Raw genomic sequence first — 15,944 nt, forward strand, 5'->3', positions numbered from 1 at the left:
TAATAAAAAGATTCAAAATAATATAATACAAAAAATTGAAAAATAATTCCTCTATACAAAAGTACAGCTCAACTATTGAAAAATAAATAAATAGAAAATGAATATAAAATTACAAAACGACAAGCGCATTCACACAAAACGACGACAAACTTTTCATTGCCTAAGCTCCTTCCTTAGCTTCTGAGAGAACAGCCTGCAGGCGTCCATACTCAGGTCCACCGCCGCCGCCAACGCCACAAACACCGCTGCGTCCTCTGTGCAAGTCACGTGCGGCACCGCCACCTCCACCTCCGGCCGCCTGCTCTGCTTCTTCATCCCTTCCACTGTCGTCGACATCACAAATCCTTTGTACTGATACGACGACAAGTACCCGAAATCCCCGGATCCGGGTCGAGATCCGGAACTCGAACTGAGGTCGAAGCTTCCGTTAGGGCTAATCGTTGGCGACGCACTGCCGGTAATGTCGATTGTGAACTTACCGCCAGCGCTCGAGCTTATGGTGGAGGTAGCCAACGGGGCAGCAGCGGAGATCGTCGGGAGGAGTTCGAAACGGTAGCCGATTGAATCGGAGCCGCCGCTCTCCCGCCAGGCCTCGAGACGGCCCCACGGCCTCCAGCTACCATCTACCGGCCGGAGAATTAGCCACGCGCCGGGATTTGAGCGGCTTACACGGTGTGATCCTGGCGACGGGACGAACGGCGTCACCATCGACGCAGCGGCAACCGGCGATCCGGAAAGATCATGGATCGTTATGGACCATCCTTTTCGCTCGTTTGCCGATTGGTCCTTCTCGGATCGGATCTTCGGTAACCAACTCTTCGAAGTGCTACTTTGTTCAGAAATTGACGACCTGCAATTAATTTCAGAGAATCAATTAATTTCGGTAACCAACGAAGATTTTTTATTTATTATTTTGATTTTAAAATTTTCTCTCTCTTCGACGATTTTCTTCGCAATTTTCTCGCGAAACAAACAGAAGATCACGAAAGATACGTGTTCATACCTTGAACGATCCCAATCCCGTTCGTTTCTGAAACCGAATTTGCAAGTAAAAACCGGTTGGCATACACTTCCTTGCACCTGAAAAACCTGAGGACTACACTCCGGTTCACCATCGAACCGGAACACGAATCTAGGATCCGGCTCAGCGCGAACCGTCAAGTGCAATTGAGCCGACGAGTTACCTCTTTTACCCTCGCCGATTCCAGTCCAGCCGTTCTGGAACAAGCACGGTTTGGTTTCTGCCAGACTCGAAGCAGTGATCGGCACGACGATTCGGCCGAGTAACTTCGCAGAGCTTCTGAGAATATTGCCGCCGCAACTGGCCGGAGCACGGCCGCCGGTGAAGACCTCGATCTTCACCGACAGATCCTTCCGCTTCGAAATAAGCTTCTCAATCTGAGATTTATTGAGGCTAAAACAGGAAGCGAGTGAAGAGTGAGATTGAGACGAAGAAGAAGAAGAACTGGTCGCGTCGGAAGTTTCGCCATCGACGAGGAGAGGAACGGTGACGAACTGCGTCGGAAAGTCCTTGAGTTTAATTTTACAGAAACATGGAGAAGACGACGGATGTACGCCGGAGAAGGAGGGTTTAGCGGCAACCGGAAACTTAACTGCCAAGTTCCCGACGAGAACCCGAAGGAAGAGGCAGGGATCCATGAGGAAGTCGATATCGCCGGCGCCGGCAGGGTTCGCCGGAGAAAAAAAAAAGGGAGAGGAAATAGAGAGAAATTTCAGGTGATCGTTGAATGAGAAGAGAGAAGAGAGGGAAGGAAGATATTAAGAAGGGAATTTGGAGTATTGAGGATGTGAAGATGAAACAGGCTGGAAGCCATAGCTGGCTGTCTTTCATTACAGCAGAGCTACTGTGAGGTCGGTCCCACAACCCCACTAATATTCTTTTATTTTCTTCCTATTTTCTTAAATAATAATAAAATAATTTTTACCATACTATCCATTTCTACCTAAAATAAAGCATCATTAAATTTATTTAATATGCATTTATTGGATTAATAAAACATCTGTTATGGTATAAAATCCATAATGAAAAACGATATTTGAGCTATTTTTTTAAATTAAATTTCGTGAATTTTAAAAATACTAATAAATATTTAATTAAATCCTTCACTAAACTTAATTTTGTCAAATTTTTTATTTTTAAAAAATTGACAAAATTTTTTACAATATTTTAATTATAGTATTTCAATAAAAAAAAAAAAAAAAACATTAAGAAAATCTCTTTTAAATGAGCAAAGCAGTTACCTTCAAAAAGAAGTCACTACAAAGGGCTGTAACCTTTCTTGAGTAACTTCCAATTTTTCTTTTAGGGTAGGGAATGAATAAAGGGATATATATATATATATATATATATATATATATATATATATATATATTTTTTCTTTAAAAAATAAATTTATCATATATAAATATTATTAAATTAAAAAAAATGTTAAATATATTAAATGGTGGGTAAATCGATAATCTTTTAAAATTTTGAATTTATACAACTTATTATAAAAAGTATAAATTAGGTTATCCATATAACAACATATTACTATTTTGACATTATTATTTTTATTTTTTGCACATGTGATATTGAAAAAATTAATTATGATAATAATTTCGTCAAATTTTATTAATAAGGAAATTGAGTTTCATATGTTCCTATCACGTGTCTATATATGAATAAATAATATTTTAATAATACATAAACTCGTTATTAAAATTAATATAGAAATTTTTTAAATTTTAAATTGACATGAAAATGTTAAAAGCTCGCCTAAAAATCCTAATTAAATTAGAATTAATTAGGTCATATTTATCCTAATTTAATTTTAAAAAATTCAATTTATAAATACTATTTTAATTTTAACTCACATATATATTATTAATTTTTTATTTCTAAAATTTGAAAAATAAAATTCATTATTAAAAAATGATGAAAAATAAATATAATCTTTGTAATATATATATATATATATAGGGTTAGTTATTTAACTTAGTTGGACACGTGGCGAAAAGGAAGCAGGCTCAGATAGAGAAGGAATCAGGCGAATTGACCCGGGAGCTAAGAATGAACGAGTAAAATATATGGTAAGAGATTCCAAAGCAAAATGATTATTATATATATATATATATACTTTTCTTTTTCCTTTTAATAAACTTACAAAATGAATTTACAATTATGTAACAATTAAATAATTAAAATAATGAGCTGGAAAAACCCTAGCAAAGGCTTCCGCACGTACGCTGCCCCCGGCCACGTCATCTCCTACCAAAGAAATATTGTCGTTATCTCGGTTTCCACGTGTGAGCGGGGTCCACATACTGTCAGAATCCAACATGGCTGCGGGCCCACTTCAGGGTGGAGACCTGGGATCTGATATGTGGCCCGATTCACGTCGACATATCGGCTGGGGAAGTGTCGTTTTCTGAAGTTCCGAGTACTGCCTCTTCTGTGTGCACTCCCGTTGATTGCGTTAAGGATCAGAACGACACATCGGCCTACTGATTTTTAGTTTATTTATTTATTTATTTGTACGGCACTGCCTTTGCACAGCTCATCTGTCACATTACCTCATTTATATCAATATATATATATATATATTTAACATTTATTTAAATGAGTAGGTTTGACATAAAAAGTAAATTAATATTTTATTATATTTAAGAAATTTTGATGAAATGTAATAAAAATAATATTGATAAACTTACATTAGACAGAATATTAATAATAAGAAATTTTAAATTTAAATTTTTTAAAAGATATGGGCAGTTTATTTATTTATTTTTAAATAATTTTATTAATATTTTCATAAACTAATTATATTTTACTTAAGTTGACTTTTTTGTTATTTTGACTCAAATTTTCGATTTATAATATATATTTGGAGGGCTTAAACTTAAATAATTTATATTATCATAATAATATACAAAATTATTGGTAATCGGAATGAGAACAAAATATTTAACACTTTTGTCTAACAATTTCCATTTTTTATTTTATTTTATTTTATTGTTAAATATATAATTTGTCATATATATATTATAAATGCATTTAAACGGATAGTGTTTTAAACGCTACTCTCCGCAACTGACTCCACATTTGACTCATTCGCTCTCACGTTGTAGTCATGGAGCTTTTTGAGACACGAAACAATCGAGAGTAGAATCGTTCTCTCTACGTTACTCCCTTCATTTCGTCTTTTATATCGTTCCTTCCATTCTTGTTCTTGTCACGTTTTTTAGCAACCACTCGTATTTTTTTCTTTTTTTTTAATTCAATAATTTTATTAGGCCGAAATATAGAGTGATCAACATTTAAAGTAATAATCCGTATATTATTCCCTAGACTATGCTCGGATTCACACGACCACCCCTAATAATTTATAAATGATATTATTATTTATAATAATTAAGTCTATTATTATATTTTTTTGGAGAAGTGGAAGTTAAGAAAATTACAACTAAACATGGGGGGTTTTAGGGGTTTAAATTTGATTATGGGGTGCATTATTAATTATCATTAATGGAGAATTAAGCAGTTTTGGGAAAAGTAAATTAGCAAATAATTAAATAGTAACCAAAGCTATTAACCATTAATTTGCTGGCATTTTTATTTCCTAATTTTCTTTTCATGCATTTAATACTCATCTTAATCCAAATGAGTTACTAAAATCCAACCTTAATTACAGACAACAAAACTCTAAGTCAACCAATTTTTTAATATATTTTTAAAATATATATATTCTCGACCTAAAGGTCACAAGTTCGAATCCTTCCTCGTACATGTTGTCAAAATAAATATTATATCCAATTTTAGAGGAATATCTATTATACGTACCATTGCTGTTATTAATTGATAATGTACGATATACTTCCTAAATTGTCGAACGAAAGTATATTGATTTGTTCGAGAGATTTGGTGCAGGTCTGTATTGATAGAACACGGTCGTGATGTGTATAGAGACGTGTTAGTATATTGTAAGATCTACTTTGAAAAACAAAATTGAAAAATTAATACGTTCCTAAAATTAGGTGAAACCCGTCATTCCTCAAACATACGAGATATGTTAATCATAGTTCGACTGATATAGAGTGCCGATGAATTTAATCGACCTTGCAAACATTATTCAAAGATTGATCAGATTGTATGATACAAAATACTTATAATTAATATTTGATTAAAACCATAATCATAATTAAATTACATAAACGCATCATTATTATTTGATATAATCATCACTGTGTGAAAATTTGAAACTGTGTATACATTGAAACACATTGATTTATTTTGCATAACCCAAAGTTATTTGTTGTTCTTCAAAAGAAACCTCTTGATCCATAGGAGCCATAGTTGTAGGGAAGATGAGAGATCATGTTCTTCTGATCGACGACATAGACACCGCCTTGTTGGTTCGGGTTTGCAGGCGTCGGAGTCGGGAAGAATTGCGGGGGCGGGTTGCCATTGGAGGTTTGAATCAAAATCCGATCAGCTTGTTGCGTAACATTCTTTTTTAGCTCGTCCAACGACAATTTAAGTTGTTCGAGTTGATGCAATTCCATTTCTTCGATAGGAAGCTCCCACCAACATTGCGGCTAATTTCAAGAATACCCATTAAAAAAAGAAATTAAACCGAACACGTAAGCTTTTGAGTTCAGTAGTGATTCAATACCTGATTAGCCTTTCGTAATTTATTCAACTCCTCGCCTCGTTTCCGCTCCATCTCCAAATGGTTCAACACTTGAGTCAATTGTGCATTTAGTTCACGAACATTAGCATTCCGATGAGCTTCGATCAATTGAAGTGTACCAGAGCTCGGTGGAGGGTTTCGAGTGACGAAGCGTTCAATGAGAGCCTCGACACAAGGGTGACCAAAGGAGAAGACTTTCTTCCCGGGGGAGAAGACGATGATGGCAATCTCGGCACCGCAAAGGGTGCAGAGCTCGCTAGCTTTCTTGAAGAGGCCGGAGCGACGCTTGGAGAAGGTGACTTGGAGGTTGCTCTCATTAGGCATCTTGACCATCTCAACCTTTTGCCTGCCTCTACTCTTCCTCATGGTTGGAGAAATGGAGAGAAAATTGAGAGAAAATAACGTTGGTGGTGGTGGTGTTGTTGTTGAAGATGAACGAGTGTTATGAGAGTAATATATATACATGAATTGGGTTGGTGGTGTGTTGTACAAAATAAATGGTTGGGTTGTCAAAATGTTTGACAACTTGATTGGAGTTAATAAAATGCCAATTTTGGGATATCATATATGATCTCCATTTTCTTAATATGATTGGGAAATGCTTTTATTATTATTTTTTTAGAATTAAAAAAATCAATTTATTATTTTTTTTTTTATTTTTTTTTTTTGAGTTTATAATGGACAAATTCTTTAATTATTTAAAAAAATTGGGAATTTTAGTAATTTTTTTATTGGTAATTATAATTATATTTATGGATTTAATTGAGAAAAATAAAGAATTTTTAAGTATAGAAAAATGTTAAGAGTGCATTCTGTTGAGATTTAATTAATAAAAATTTAGTGGAGATTTGCATATCCCTTAATAATGTTGTTAATTAAAAATTACTAAGGGATTAAAGGCTTGGAAGTTAGAAGTTACAATGGATTAAGGATTAAGGATTTGGATTTGGGAGTTAGAAAATCTCATCACAATTAATTGGACTATAATATTTATAATAATAATAAATAATAAATTTATAATTAAAAAAAAAAAACAGTGATAAAACTGAAATGTTATGATTACTATGGTATAAATATGGCCACCATTATCGAGGATTTTTAAATTATTAATCTATTTGACTTTTTATAGCATAAATCCTTTTTTTTTTTTAAACTAATTGAAATTATTTTTAAATAATTAGATAAACAATTGGTAATGTTCTTAAATAAATATCAACATAATATGAGATTAAAAAATAAAGTCCACGTTGATAAAATTTTAATTTTTTTTTTTTTATAATTTATTGTAGGAAAGTAAATATTAGTCTCGAGTTTGAATTAATTAAAAAATTACGTATATTAAAGAAAAATTAACTTTTTTCCTCCATACGCCCACAAAGATTAGAGAAAAAAAAAATCACAACGTAGAGTAAATTAATTACCGTTTATAAAGTTTTAATTGATACAATAATTAAAATTTTAAGCAACCCATTAAAGTATTTTAGTGTATAAATTGATTTTTTTAAAACTAATTGAAATTATTTTTAAATAATTAGATAAAAAAAATTGGTAATGTTCTTAAATAAATATCAACATGAGATTAAAAAATAAAGTCCGCGTTGATAAAATTTTAATTTTTTTTATAATTTATTATAGGAAAGTAAATATTAGTCTCGAGTTTGAATTAATTAAAAAATTACGTATATTAAGGAAAATTAATTTTTTTCAATATTGCTACGCTCACAAATTAGAGAAAAAAAAAATCACTATCCTAAAGTACATTAATTACCGTTTATAAAATTTTAATTGATACAATTATTAACATTTTAAGCGACCCATTAAAGTATTTTAGTGTATAAATTGATTTTCTTTTTCCCCAAAATTTTACAGATAAGAGAACTTTGAAATTAAAATAATTAAAGAATTTGTAAGTTGATGAATAATGTACGGAATTCCTCGCCTTTATTTCGTGGAAATTTCTCTTAAATATTGAGTTTTTTTATAGTAACAAAATCCAAGCAATTTCCAAACCCATCTTCTTGGCCACATGTTTGTACTCTGTTTGACAACCAACGATTTCAGCAGAAACCACAAAAATGTTCAAACAAATTAATAGCCATTAAGAAACAACCAAACACAGCAGCCTGTCCACAGTATGTACCTGAACTGTACATGACATAAAACTAAAACACTCATCACCGTCCGTTACAAAATATAATTAGGTCAACCTCTCGAGCAATATCCCAACAAATCTGATCGAAGAACCCGATCTGTCGAAGGGATTTTAAAATTTTAGTTAAATTATGAAAGTTTTACACTTATTGTTCGTCACGTCTTAATAAGGATTCAAACTATGCAATGAAACCATTCTTCGTTTTCTCGGGTTGAAAAATTACGACCCGAGTGAGGTGAGTATAAATTATGACTTACACCGAACCAAACGGGACCGAGGACTTGAATGTGAGCTAGCTATTGGTTCTGGTAGGATAAATCCTTGAGTTGTTGGGGATCCACTTCTGAAGGAGCTTTTGTGAGGGCACATTGCGCTGTTGTTGTCTTTGGGAAAGCTATGACATCCCTAATGGAATTTGCATCTGCTAACAACATCACTAATCTGTCCAATCCATAAGCAATGCCCCCTGCACCAATGGAAAAAAAAGTTTGAAATAAGAACATAATATACTTTCTTTTTTCGAGTTCATCAAGACAGAAAATTTGAACTTCTGATCTCTTGGAGTTTATATGCACTACTGAAGTAGTATGACAGAAAACTTTTGAGTTGAACATTTGAACTTCTGATCTCTTAATCGAGTGTTTATGTGCACTACTTTAGCCAGTGCATGTCAAATTATTAATGAGTATGAGGACCACGAGTCAGGTAAATGAAATAGAATTTTTAGTCGGTCCATTGCCACAGCTATAACTTGTATCGATAATTTCTTTTTCTTTGTTTTTTTTTTAGGATAACCAAGTATCGGAGGACCCACTTTGCATTACAACCATGACCCACTAATTTGCGAGGAAGCTTCCCTCAAAAGACAACAAACATTTTAGATTTTCCAGATGGGGCCTTGAAAGATATCTAAACTGATAGGTTAAATTGCATGGTGAAAATGCATTTTCCCTACCTCTAAATAGATGTGGCATTTAATCATGAAAAGAAACAAAGATAAGATATTAGTTAAATCGTACAAACAATAAAGATATGATTTAAAGTTGCAGCCACCAGAAGAGAGAGGTTTAATGGTCCATACCGTGAGGCGGGGCACCCATGTCTAATGCCTCCAATAGATAACCAAACTTCGCTTCAGCCTGCGAAGCCAGAAAATAACAAAATTCATATTGTCGGCAGAAAGAAAAAAACTGAGTCACATTGCTACAAAATAGTGTGTTGCATTCATTTTCACATCCAAATTAGGAAGAAGCCAAACTGCCAGAGTAACCGACATCAGTCCAGCTGAACCAATAAGTTCGGCCTCAGATTAATGGAAGCAAAACAAATCAGATATTTGGTTTATCGTTCAATCACCAAAAATCTCGATTCAGTTCAGTTTAATTACAGAATATCATCCTAAAGAACAGAGAATTACAAGTTAGACAAGCAACTTAAATTAGTAAATAGTTGTTTAAATTCATATACTTAAAATTAACACAAATAAATGTGTCAGTTTTGCTCTAACATAGTATTTTTAAGCCACCAATCCAACAGAACGCAGTCGGACGGTTAGAACTGAACAATTGTTTATAGCTAAAAAGAATCTACTAGAGTTTTGGTTCATCAAAGATTGGTTTGGTTTATTAAGTGTATTATAAAGAGAATCATGTAAAAGCAACTTTCAATTTCCAGGGAACGTCCTTTCGCCAAAAGATATAGACAGTACTAAACATGACGCCACCATAACAGTAGATTAACCCTTTTTAACTTTTACCTGTTCAGGTGATATTCCCACAATCTCCAAAACCTTCTCTTGAACTTCACGTTTATGAATTCTCAAACTCCCTCCACCAATCTACAGCAACAAAGAGTAGTATGACAATTTTAGCTCAAGAAGAGAGTACTTATCTCGAGGGTTAAGTAAGCAGTAGAGATAGTACAAGGCCCTTTAAATATGCAACACAAAGTATATTAATCTTTTATCTCTTATTTTCAAAATTAAAGTTCATTTTATATATTTGATTTCTCCATTTTTTTTTAATTAAAAAAATCTGAGTAATGGTAGCTACCTCTACTCCATTGTAAACCATATCATATGCTAAAGCACGAGCAGAGGGTAGATCATCAATGTCGTCTGGGTTTGGAGCGGTAAAAGGGTGGTGCAAAGCCTGCCAAAGAAAAATTGCATTTGCACAATTAAACAACGAACTAGGGCGAAAATAAGATGCTACACGAGACACTATAGGCATCAAGTCAAACCTCAAGTCGTTGCTCTAGATCATTCCATTCAAACATTGGGAAATCGGTCACCCACAAAATTGAATGTCTAGACTAAATAGCCAAAAAAAACTTAAATCAGTGAAAATGGAAAGAAACATTTAGCATAGAACTTATCAAAATATAGTACTTGCGAACTTACGTGGTCAACCAAACCCAGCTCATGAGCTACATATAGTCTAAGCCTATCAAGAGTTTTATTAACAGATTTCATAGGACCCACGGCGAACAAGACTAGATCACCGGGTCCAGCAGAGCATCTTTTCAGAAATTCCTCTCTACCTGCAGGATCCAAACTTGATACTAGAGCAGGAATCCCTTCAATGGCATCTGAAATATGTTCATAATCCCCACAAGAATGAGACCCAAACATCATCTCAACAATCCACATTCAAATCATTTAGAGAAAAAGAAGATTACCATCATCAAGAACTTTCAGAAAAGGTAATCCTTTCGCTCCAGATTTGATTGCCTCCGAATAAATGTCACCCTTTTTCAGAGCTGTGTTTGAATACCTTTTAGCACCAGAGGGCACACACAGCACTTTGATGATTCCGCCACTAGACAAGGCGTCTGCAAAAACCTTGAATGGAGAATCTGCAAAAATATCAGATACCTGTAGTTCCAATGAGAAAAATCTCTCAGTAGCTAATTTAGAGGAATCTTTAATTCATACAAATTACACAATTCCTGTGAACAATATTGTTGCCGAATTTAGAACTGGAAATGGGGCTTTCAAAACTAAAAATGGTTGACTATAAGGTGAGATGATAAATCCATAAGTTTCAATATCCTTTAACATATGAGTAGTTGACCATATTCCAGAATCCTTTTTTTATCAACAACCAACCATATTCCAGAAAATCTTTCCCATCAAATCTGCTAAAATGCCTAGAACTGGTATCCGGAACGCCATACTATGAAAAGGCAAAATTCAATTAATGTAATTGAATAAGGATGTTAAGCATGAATCCTAAGGCCATCCAGACTTGCACGAACAATGAAAAAAGTACTGAATATTCTCTAAAGTAACGCGATAATTTAAAGTTTGATAGTTTTAATCAATAAAAAACTGTTTCAAGGAACAACAAAAGCCAGAAGGTTCCTTCTTCCAATGCACACTCATTAGTTCAGGAAATAAAAAAAACAAGTTCATTTGAAAATGATAGTCAGAATGAGACCCAGAAGTATAAAGAGGAGTTACATCTTTCAATTGAAGATCAAATCTTGTATCAGGCTTATCTGACCCATATCGACTCATTGCTTCAGCATAGGTAAGCCTCGGGAAAGGATTTGGCAGCTGAACACCTTTGACTTCCCAAAAAACCTGAGTATAATTTTCTTTACCATCAGTAGCCATTAAATAGCAGGGCAAATAATAACATATAACTAAAAGTGGTACTTTTAGGCCTTGGACCTTTAGAACATCCATTGGTCCATCCCCATCTTGAATGGAGTTACTTCCTCATATTGACATAAGTTAATGAAAAGAACCTGATGAGTGTCAACAAAGTTGACAAGGTGGTAACAAAATTGGATCCCTCCAACATAAATACATAAATTTAATGACCTTCAACGTTTATTTTACCCGAATTACAAAAAGGTAACTATGCACACAAGCATAAAATAGGTGCCAACAAAAAAGGCGTGACAAAAAATTGGTGGTGAGAACAGAAGATCGTGACAATTATCTTTGTTTCTTTTCAAATATTTTTACACTACAACCTATGCTTATGTATTCTGAAACTCAATCTTCAAGTCAATTCTAATAGTCAGAGTTTACCCTTCTAATCAAATCTTCATTGAGTTTCAGCATGTCTTCAAAAGTTGTAAAGGCTAACTCCATATCAAGTTGTGTAAACTCAGGTTGTCTGTCCGCTCTTAGGTCTTCATCTCGGAAACACCTACAAAGAAATCCACAATGAAACTGACGGTGCAAATACAATTTATGTTACATGCTTAGAACAACCACCCGATTCTCACAACTCAAAAGGGTTAAAAACATATTGAACTTAGCTCCCAATTTTCATAAGAACAACGAAACTATCTATCAACCTAGATCTATGCACAAACTTTCTATACATACCATCTCCGTTGTGAAAACGAATTTACTGGGAAATGTGGGAAGATTGAGATAATATAATAGTAGATGCAAGTCAGTTGGTCAAAACCAGACAAAACATAACGGAAATAGTGCTTAATGATATAATAGTCAGTACCTTGCTACTTGATAATATTTATCAAAACCAGACACCATCAACATTTGCTTAAACAGCTGTGGACTTTGAGGCAAAGCATAAAATGTTCCTGGCTTCAAAATACACATTTAAACTGAATCAGACCTGCAAGCCAGGCAAAAACAGAATCCATATAACAAAAAAAAAAAAACTTTAAATAAACACAATCATGTTATATTTTTGGCAGGAAATCACAATTATGCTACATTCTTTATAGGAAAAGACAATTTCTTCACATGAAAACTTCAAAAAAAGGCATTCAATTGAAGAGAATTCGTGTTACTATTCAATGTGCTAAACCATTAAGAAGAAGAAGATGGTGATGATGTCATTCTGTGAGACCAAAACATAAAAAATGTGCACCTGGGCATACACTATTAGAACTGAACTATATCTTAGCACTTCCATTTCAGTTTATAAACCATTAGCGCAAGATATCTTAAAATGGACTTTAAAAAAAATTGTCTTATAAGATGCTTAGCACTTACATATGGATATGAATTAACAAGGTATACCATTCAAAAAGGGCAATTGAGAATAGATCTAGAAATTGAAAATGGCATCACATTCAGATATCTTAAGAAATTTATTTTAAGTTTCCGGATCAAAAAATACCAGTTAGTTACCAAAATAACCTGCCTTGAGAGAATTAAAATCAACAGAAGTTGAGGATTTGTAGGCTACCTGAACTCTAGACGGCACCAAATAATCTCGAGCACCTTCTGGAGTAGATCTAGAAAGTATTGGCGTCTCAATCTTCCTTATAACCAACAAAAGTTCAAAGTTGAAATAAGGCGAGAACAAATTCAATTTCTAACCATTTATTTAGTACAATGTGAAGTTCTAATGCAGAGAATGATTCAAGAAATTTTAAAAAAAAAGGGTCAACGGTCAGTTAAAAGTTATAAACAGGGCAGTACCTCCACAAAGTCATGTGCATCCTCCAAATATCTTCGAATGAGTTTCACCACTTTATGCCGAAGCATTATGTTCGAATTCATTTGCTTCCTCCGAAGATCAAGATATCGGTACCTATCAATACTCAACTCCTTATAATCTAAAACCAGATAGCATTTGGTTCCGAGAAAATAAAAAATGTTATCATCTCAAACCCATGGGCATCTTAGATAAGGGAGAGGACTTATTTGACGGCATTCACCCTTCAATGAAAGTCTAAAGAAAGATCGAAGAAGGAAAGGAAGTTGAAATTTTTCTGTGCGCCTAACTCACTCCCCCCAACCCAAAAAAGAAGATGATGATCAAATGGTTTCAGACATTTGATTCAATTAAGCACGTAGAATATGGGATCAAACTGTGCATCTGGTTTGAGTGAACAAATATAAATTAGAACTTGGCCTGAAATGATAGAATGAAATAATAACCTCAATCGAATTTCCTCTTTAGCAGAATCCTTTGCATCATCAGCAATTGTAACTAAAAAAGGTAACTTTGATCCAACAGAATTTAAGATTTGAACATGCTCTGCAGCAACCTATAATATATCAAGAAATTATCAGGATAACAAAAACTGAAAAAATAGAATGATAGTTGAGTTATAGGAAACTTGCATAGTCCTAGAGAAGAGAACTAAGATGACAAAGTTAAAAAGTTTCAAACTCCATACTACTTCAATCGGCATCAACTACCCTACAAACCCATATCCCTTCACTTAGTAAGACAGGTTACTTTTCACTCAATAATTGAGAAGCTACAAGAAAGGCAACCAAGGGAACTTACAAAAAGTCACTTCAATTCAAATTGATCACGAAACCATTATAATACAAAATGAAGTAGTGAGAATAATCCATGAAGAGCCCATAAAGTCAACTAAATCACAGGCTCGAACCCAATCTCTCGCCCCTTCTTCAAAAACCATGGAGTTTCACCCCGTTAAAGCTTTAAAAATTGGATTAATTGCTACAAGCTTAGAATTCTTGCCTTTGAGTTGAGATAAACACCACGCAGGTGTACCACTCTAGAATCAGAATTTATTTGGAAGCACCAGGAAATCCCAAAAGAACTAAAAAAAAATTATACCACGACTAGCCTATCTCGAGTTTTAACAACCATGATCGAGAACTCCCAGTATTATTGCCACTATGAATTAACATATTTATTTTGCTGTTTGGAAATTCCTCCCAGATACTAGGTTTGAGTCCGAGATTGAGGACTTAATAACTTAAAATTCTGGTTCATTCAGGAGCTGGCTAAAGGGGCCGTGGGAAGCAGGCATGAGCATAATGCAATAAGCGAGAAATCTGAAAATCTTTCCAACCCAATGCCTGGCAAAATGAGGAGTAAAATGAAATCGAAATTCATAAATACCTCTATCAAGCCAGTTTTCATTTTCACATTAATCGAATCGCCAGGTCGAGACCGTACAATGCCTTCTATAGCAACAACATACTCGAGCCGCAAGTCGTTAATAACCGAATGAGCATCAGGAAACTCGTTAGGTAGCGTAGTCACCTAATGCAAGCAGTAAAAATCAACACTCAACAATAAAGCTTCTTCAACTTCAAGCTAATCGCAAAAATTCAAACAGAAGTAACAAACCTGTACGATACCACTGTGGTCTCTAAGATTGAGAAACGTCAAACCACCATGAACCCTATGTAGTGCAACCCAACCACAAAGCCGAACCCGCTTCCCAACATCTCCAGCCGACAACTCACCACAGAACGCAGTACGATTGATCCACTGAAGAGAATCCTTAAGAGGCGACGGAGAATTCGAACTGGAAACGAGCGTTTCGGTGGCGGAGGAAGGCGGATGAGTGGCGGAAACGGAGAGTGAGGAAATAGGTCTCAGAGTTCTGGAAATGGATTTCGCGAGGCGGAGATGAGAAATACGGTGGAAGATGGAGAGAAATTGAGGAGGCTTGTGGCGAAGGGTGGAGAAAGGGAGAGCTCGGAGGATAGAGCGGGACATGGCGGAAGGTTTGAAGGTGGTTTAATGGAAGATTGATGGAGGCGGCGAAGTTCGGTGGAAGGGTTTAAGGATTCTGGAAACGGAGCGCTCGCAGAGGAAGGTGAACAAGAAGACTCTGCGTGTGGATGAAGACGGCCGAGTGGATGGGATGAACAGTGAAATAAATTTGGCGCTTTTTTTTCACCCTTTATTTCCTTTTTTTTATTCAGTTTTCTTTTTTTTTTTTTTTTTTAGTGAAAATCATTTTAATTATTTACCATATTCAATAATAAAAATTATTTTTACCCAAGGATAAATCTTAAAATTAGTATTTTATATTTGAAATTATATTTGTTAAATATAATATTTTATATCCAATACTTGAAGTTTATACACTTTTTAAATATTAATTATAATCGATAAATTTTTTTAAAAATAAAAATTTTAATATTTGGTCAATGAGTTTGAAGGTCAATGACTTACATTTTATACTCATTTTAAAGGCATTCATTTATATTCTATATTTGGATGAAATAAAATAATATATAGGTTGAAAATTAATTAATAACGGTTACTCTAAGTTTGAAATTTTTTGCTTCAACTCTATGATAAGGTCGAGAATTTGTAATTTTGCATCGATGGGTTGTCTACCTATTCAGAGTTTGTGCAGCGTGAAGATTTGTTTAGAAACTG

General features: G+C 34.2%; 3 protein-coding genes across 3 annotated transcripts; all 3 read right to left on the minus strand.

Moving 5' to 3' along the window:
* Positions 1–35: 35 nt before the first annotated feature.
* On the minus strand, positions 36–1,711 carry LOC111780086 (uncharacterized). Its single transcript, XM_023660367.2, has 2 exons — positions 1,004–1,711; positions 36–850 (listed from the first exon to the last, which is right to left on the minus strand). Exons 1-2 carry the CDS (start codon positions 1,657–1,659, stop codon positions 154–156), a joined length of 1,353 nt encoding a protein of 450 aa, XP_023516135.2. The 5' UTR covers positions 1,660–1,711; the 3' UTR covers positions 36–153.
* Positions 1,712–5,235: 3,524 nt separating this feature from the next.
* Positions 5,236–6,100, minus strand: LOC111780096 (agamous-like MADS-box protein AGL62). Its single transcript, XM_023660379.2, has 2 exons — positions 5,676–6,100; positions 5,236–5,598 (listed from the first exon to the last, which is right to left on the minus strand). Exons 1-2 carry the CDS (start codon positions 6,057–6,059, stop codon positions 5,323–5,325), a joined length of 660 nt encoding a protein of 219 aa, XP_023516147.1. The 5' UTR covers positions 6,060–6,100; the 3' UTR covers positions 5,236–5,322.
* Positions 6,101–7,769: 1,669 nt separating this feature from the next.
* LOC111811459 (aspartate--tRNA ligase, chloroplastic/mitochondrial) lies at positions 7,770–15,432 on the minus strand. Its single transcript, XM_023698322.2, has 15 exons — positions 14,898–15,432; positions 14,667–14,810; positions 13,724–13,833; positions 13,262–13,373; positions 13,026–13,097; positions 12,324–12,415; positions 11,888–12,008; positions 11,309–11,431; positions 10,525–10,720; positions 10,247–10,434; positions 10,087–10,158; positions 9,897–9,995; positions 9,602–9,682; positions 8,927–8,984; positions 7,770–8,311 (listed from the first exon to the last, which is right to left on the minus strand). Exons 1-15 carry the CDS (start codon positions 15,270–15,272, stop codon positions 8,142–8,144), a joined length of 2,013 nt encoding a protein of 670 aa, XP_023554090.2. The 5' UTR covers positions 15,273–15,432; the 3' UTR covers positions 7,770–8,141.
* Between the last annotated feature and the right edge of the window lie 512 nt (positions 15,433–15,944).

This window comes from Cucurbita pepo, chromosome 1, assembly GCF_057944985.1.
Source record: "Cucurbita pepo subsp. pepo isolate OVF chromosome 1, ASM5794498v1, whole genome shotgun sequence".
NCBI classification, from domain to species: Eukaryota; Viridiplantae; Streptophyta; class Magnoliopsida; order Cucurbitales; family Cucurbitaceae; genus Cucurbita; species Cucurbita pepo.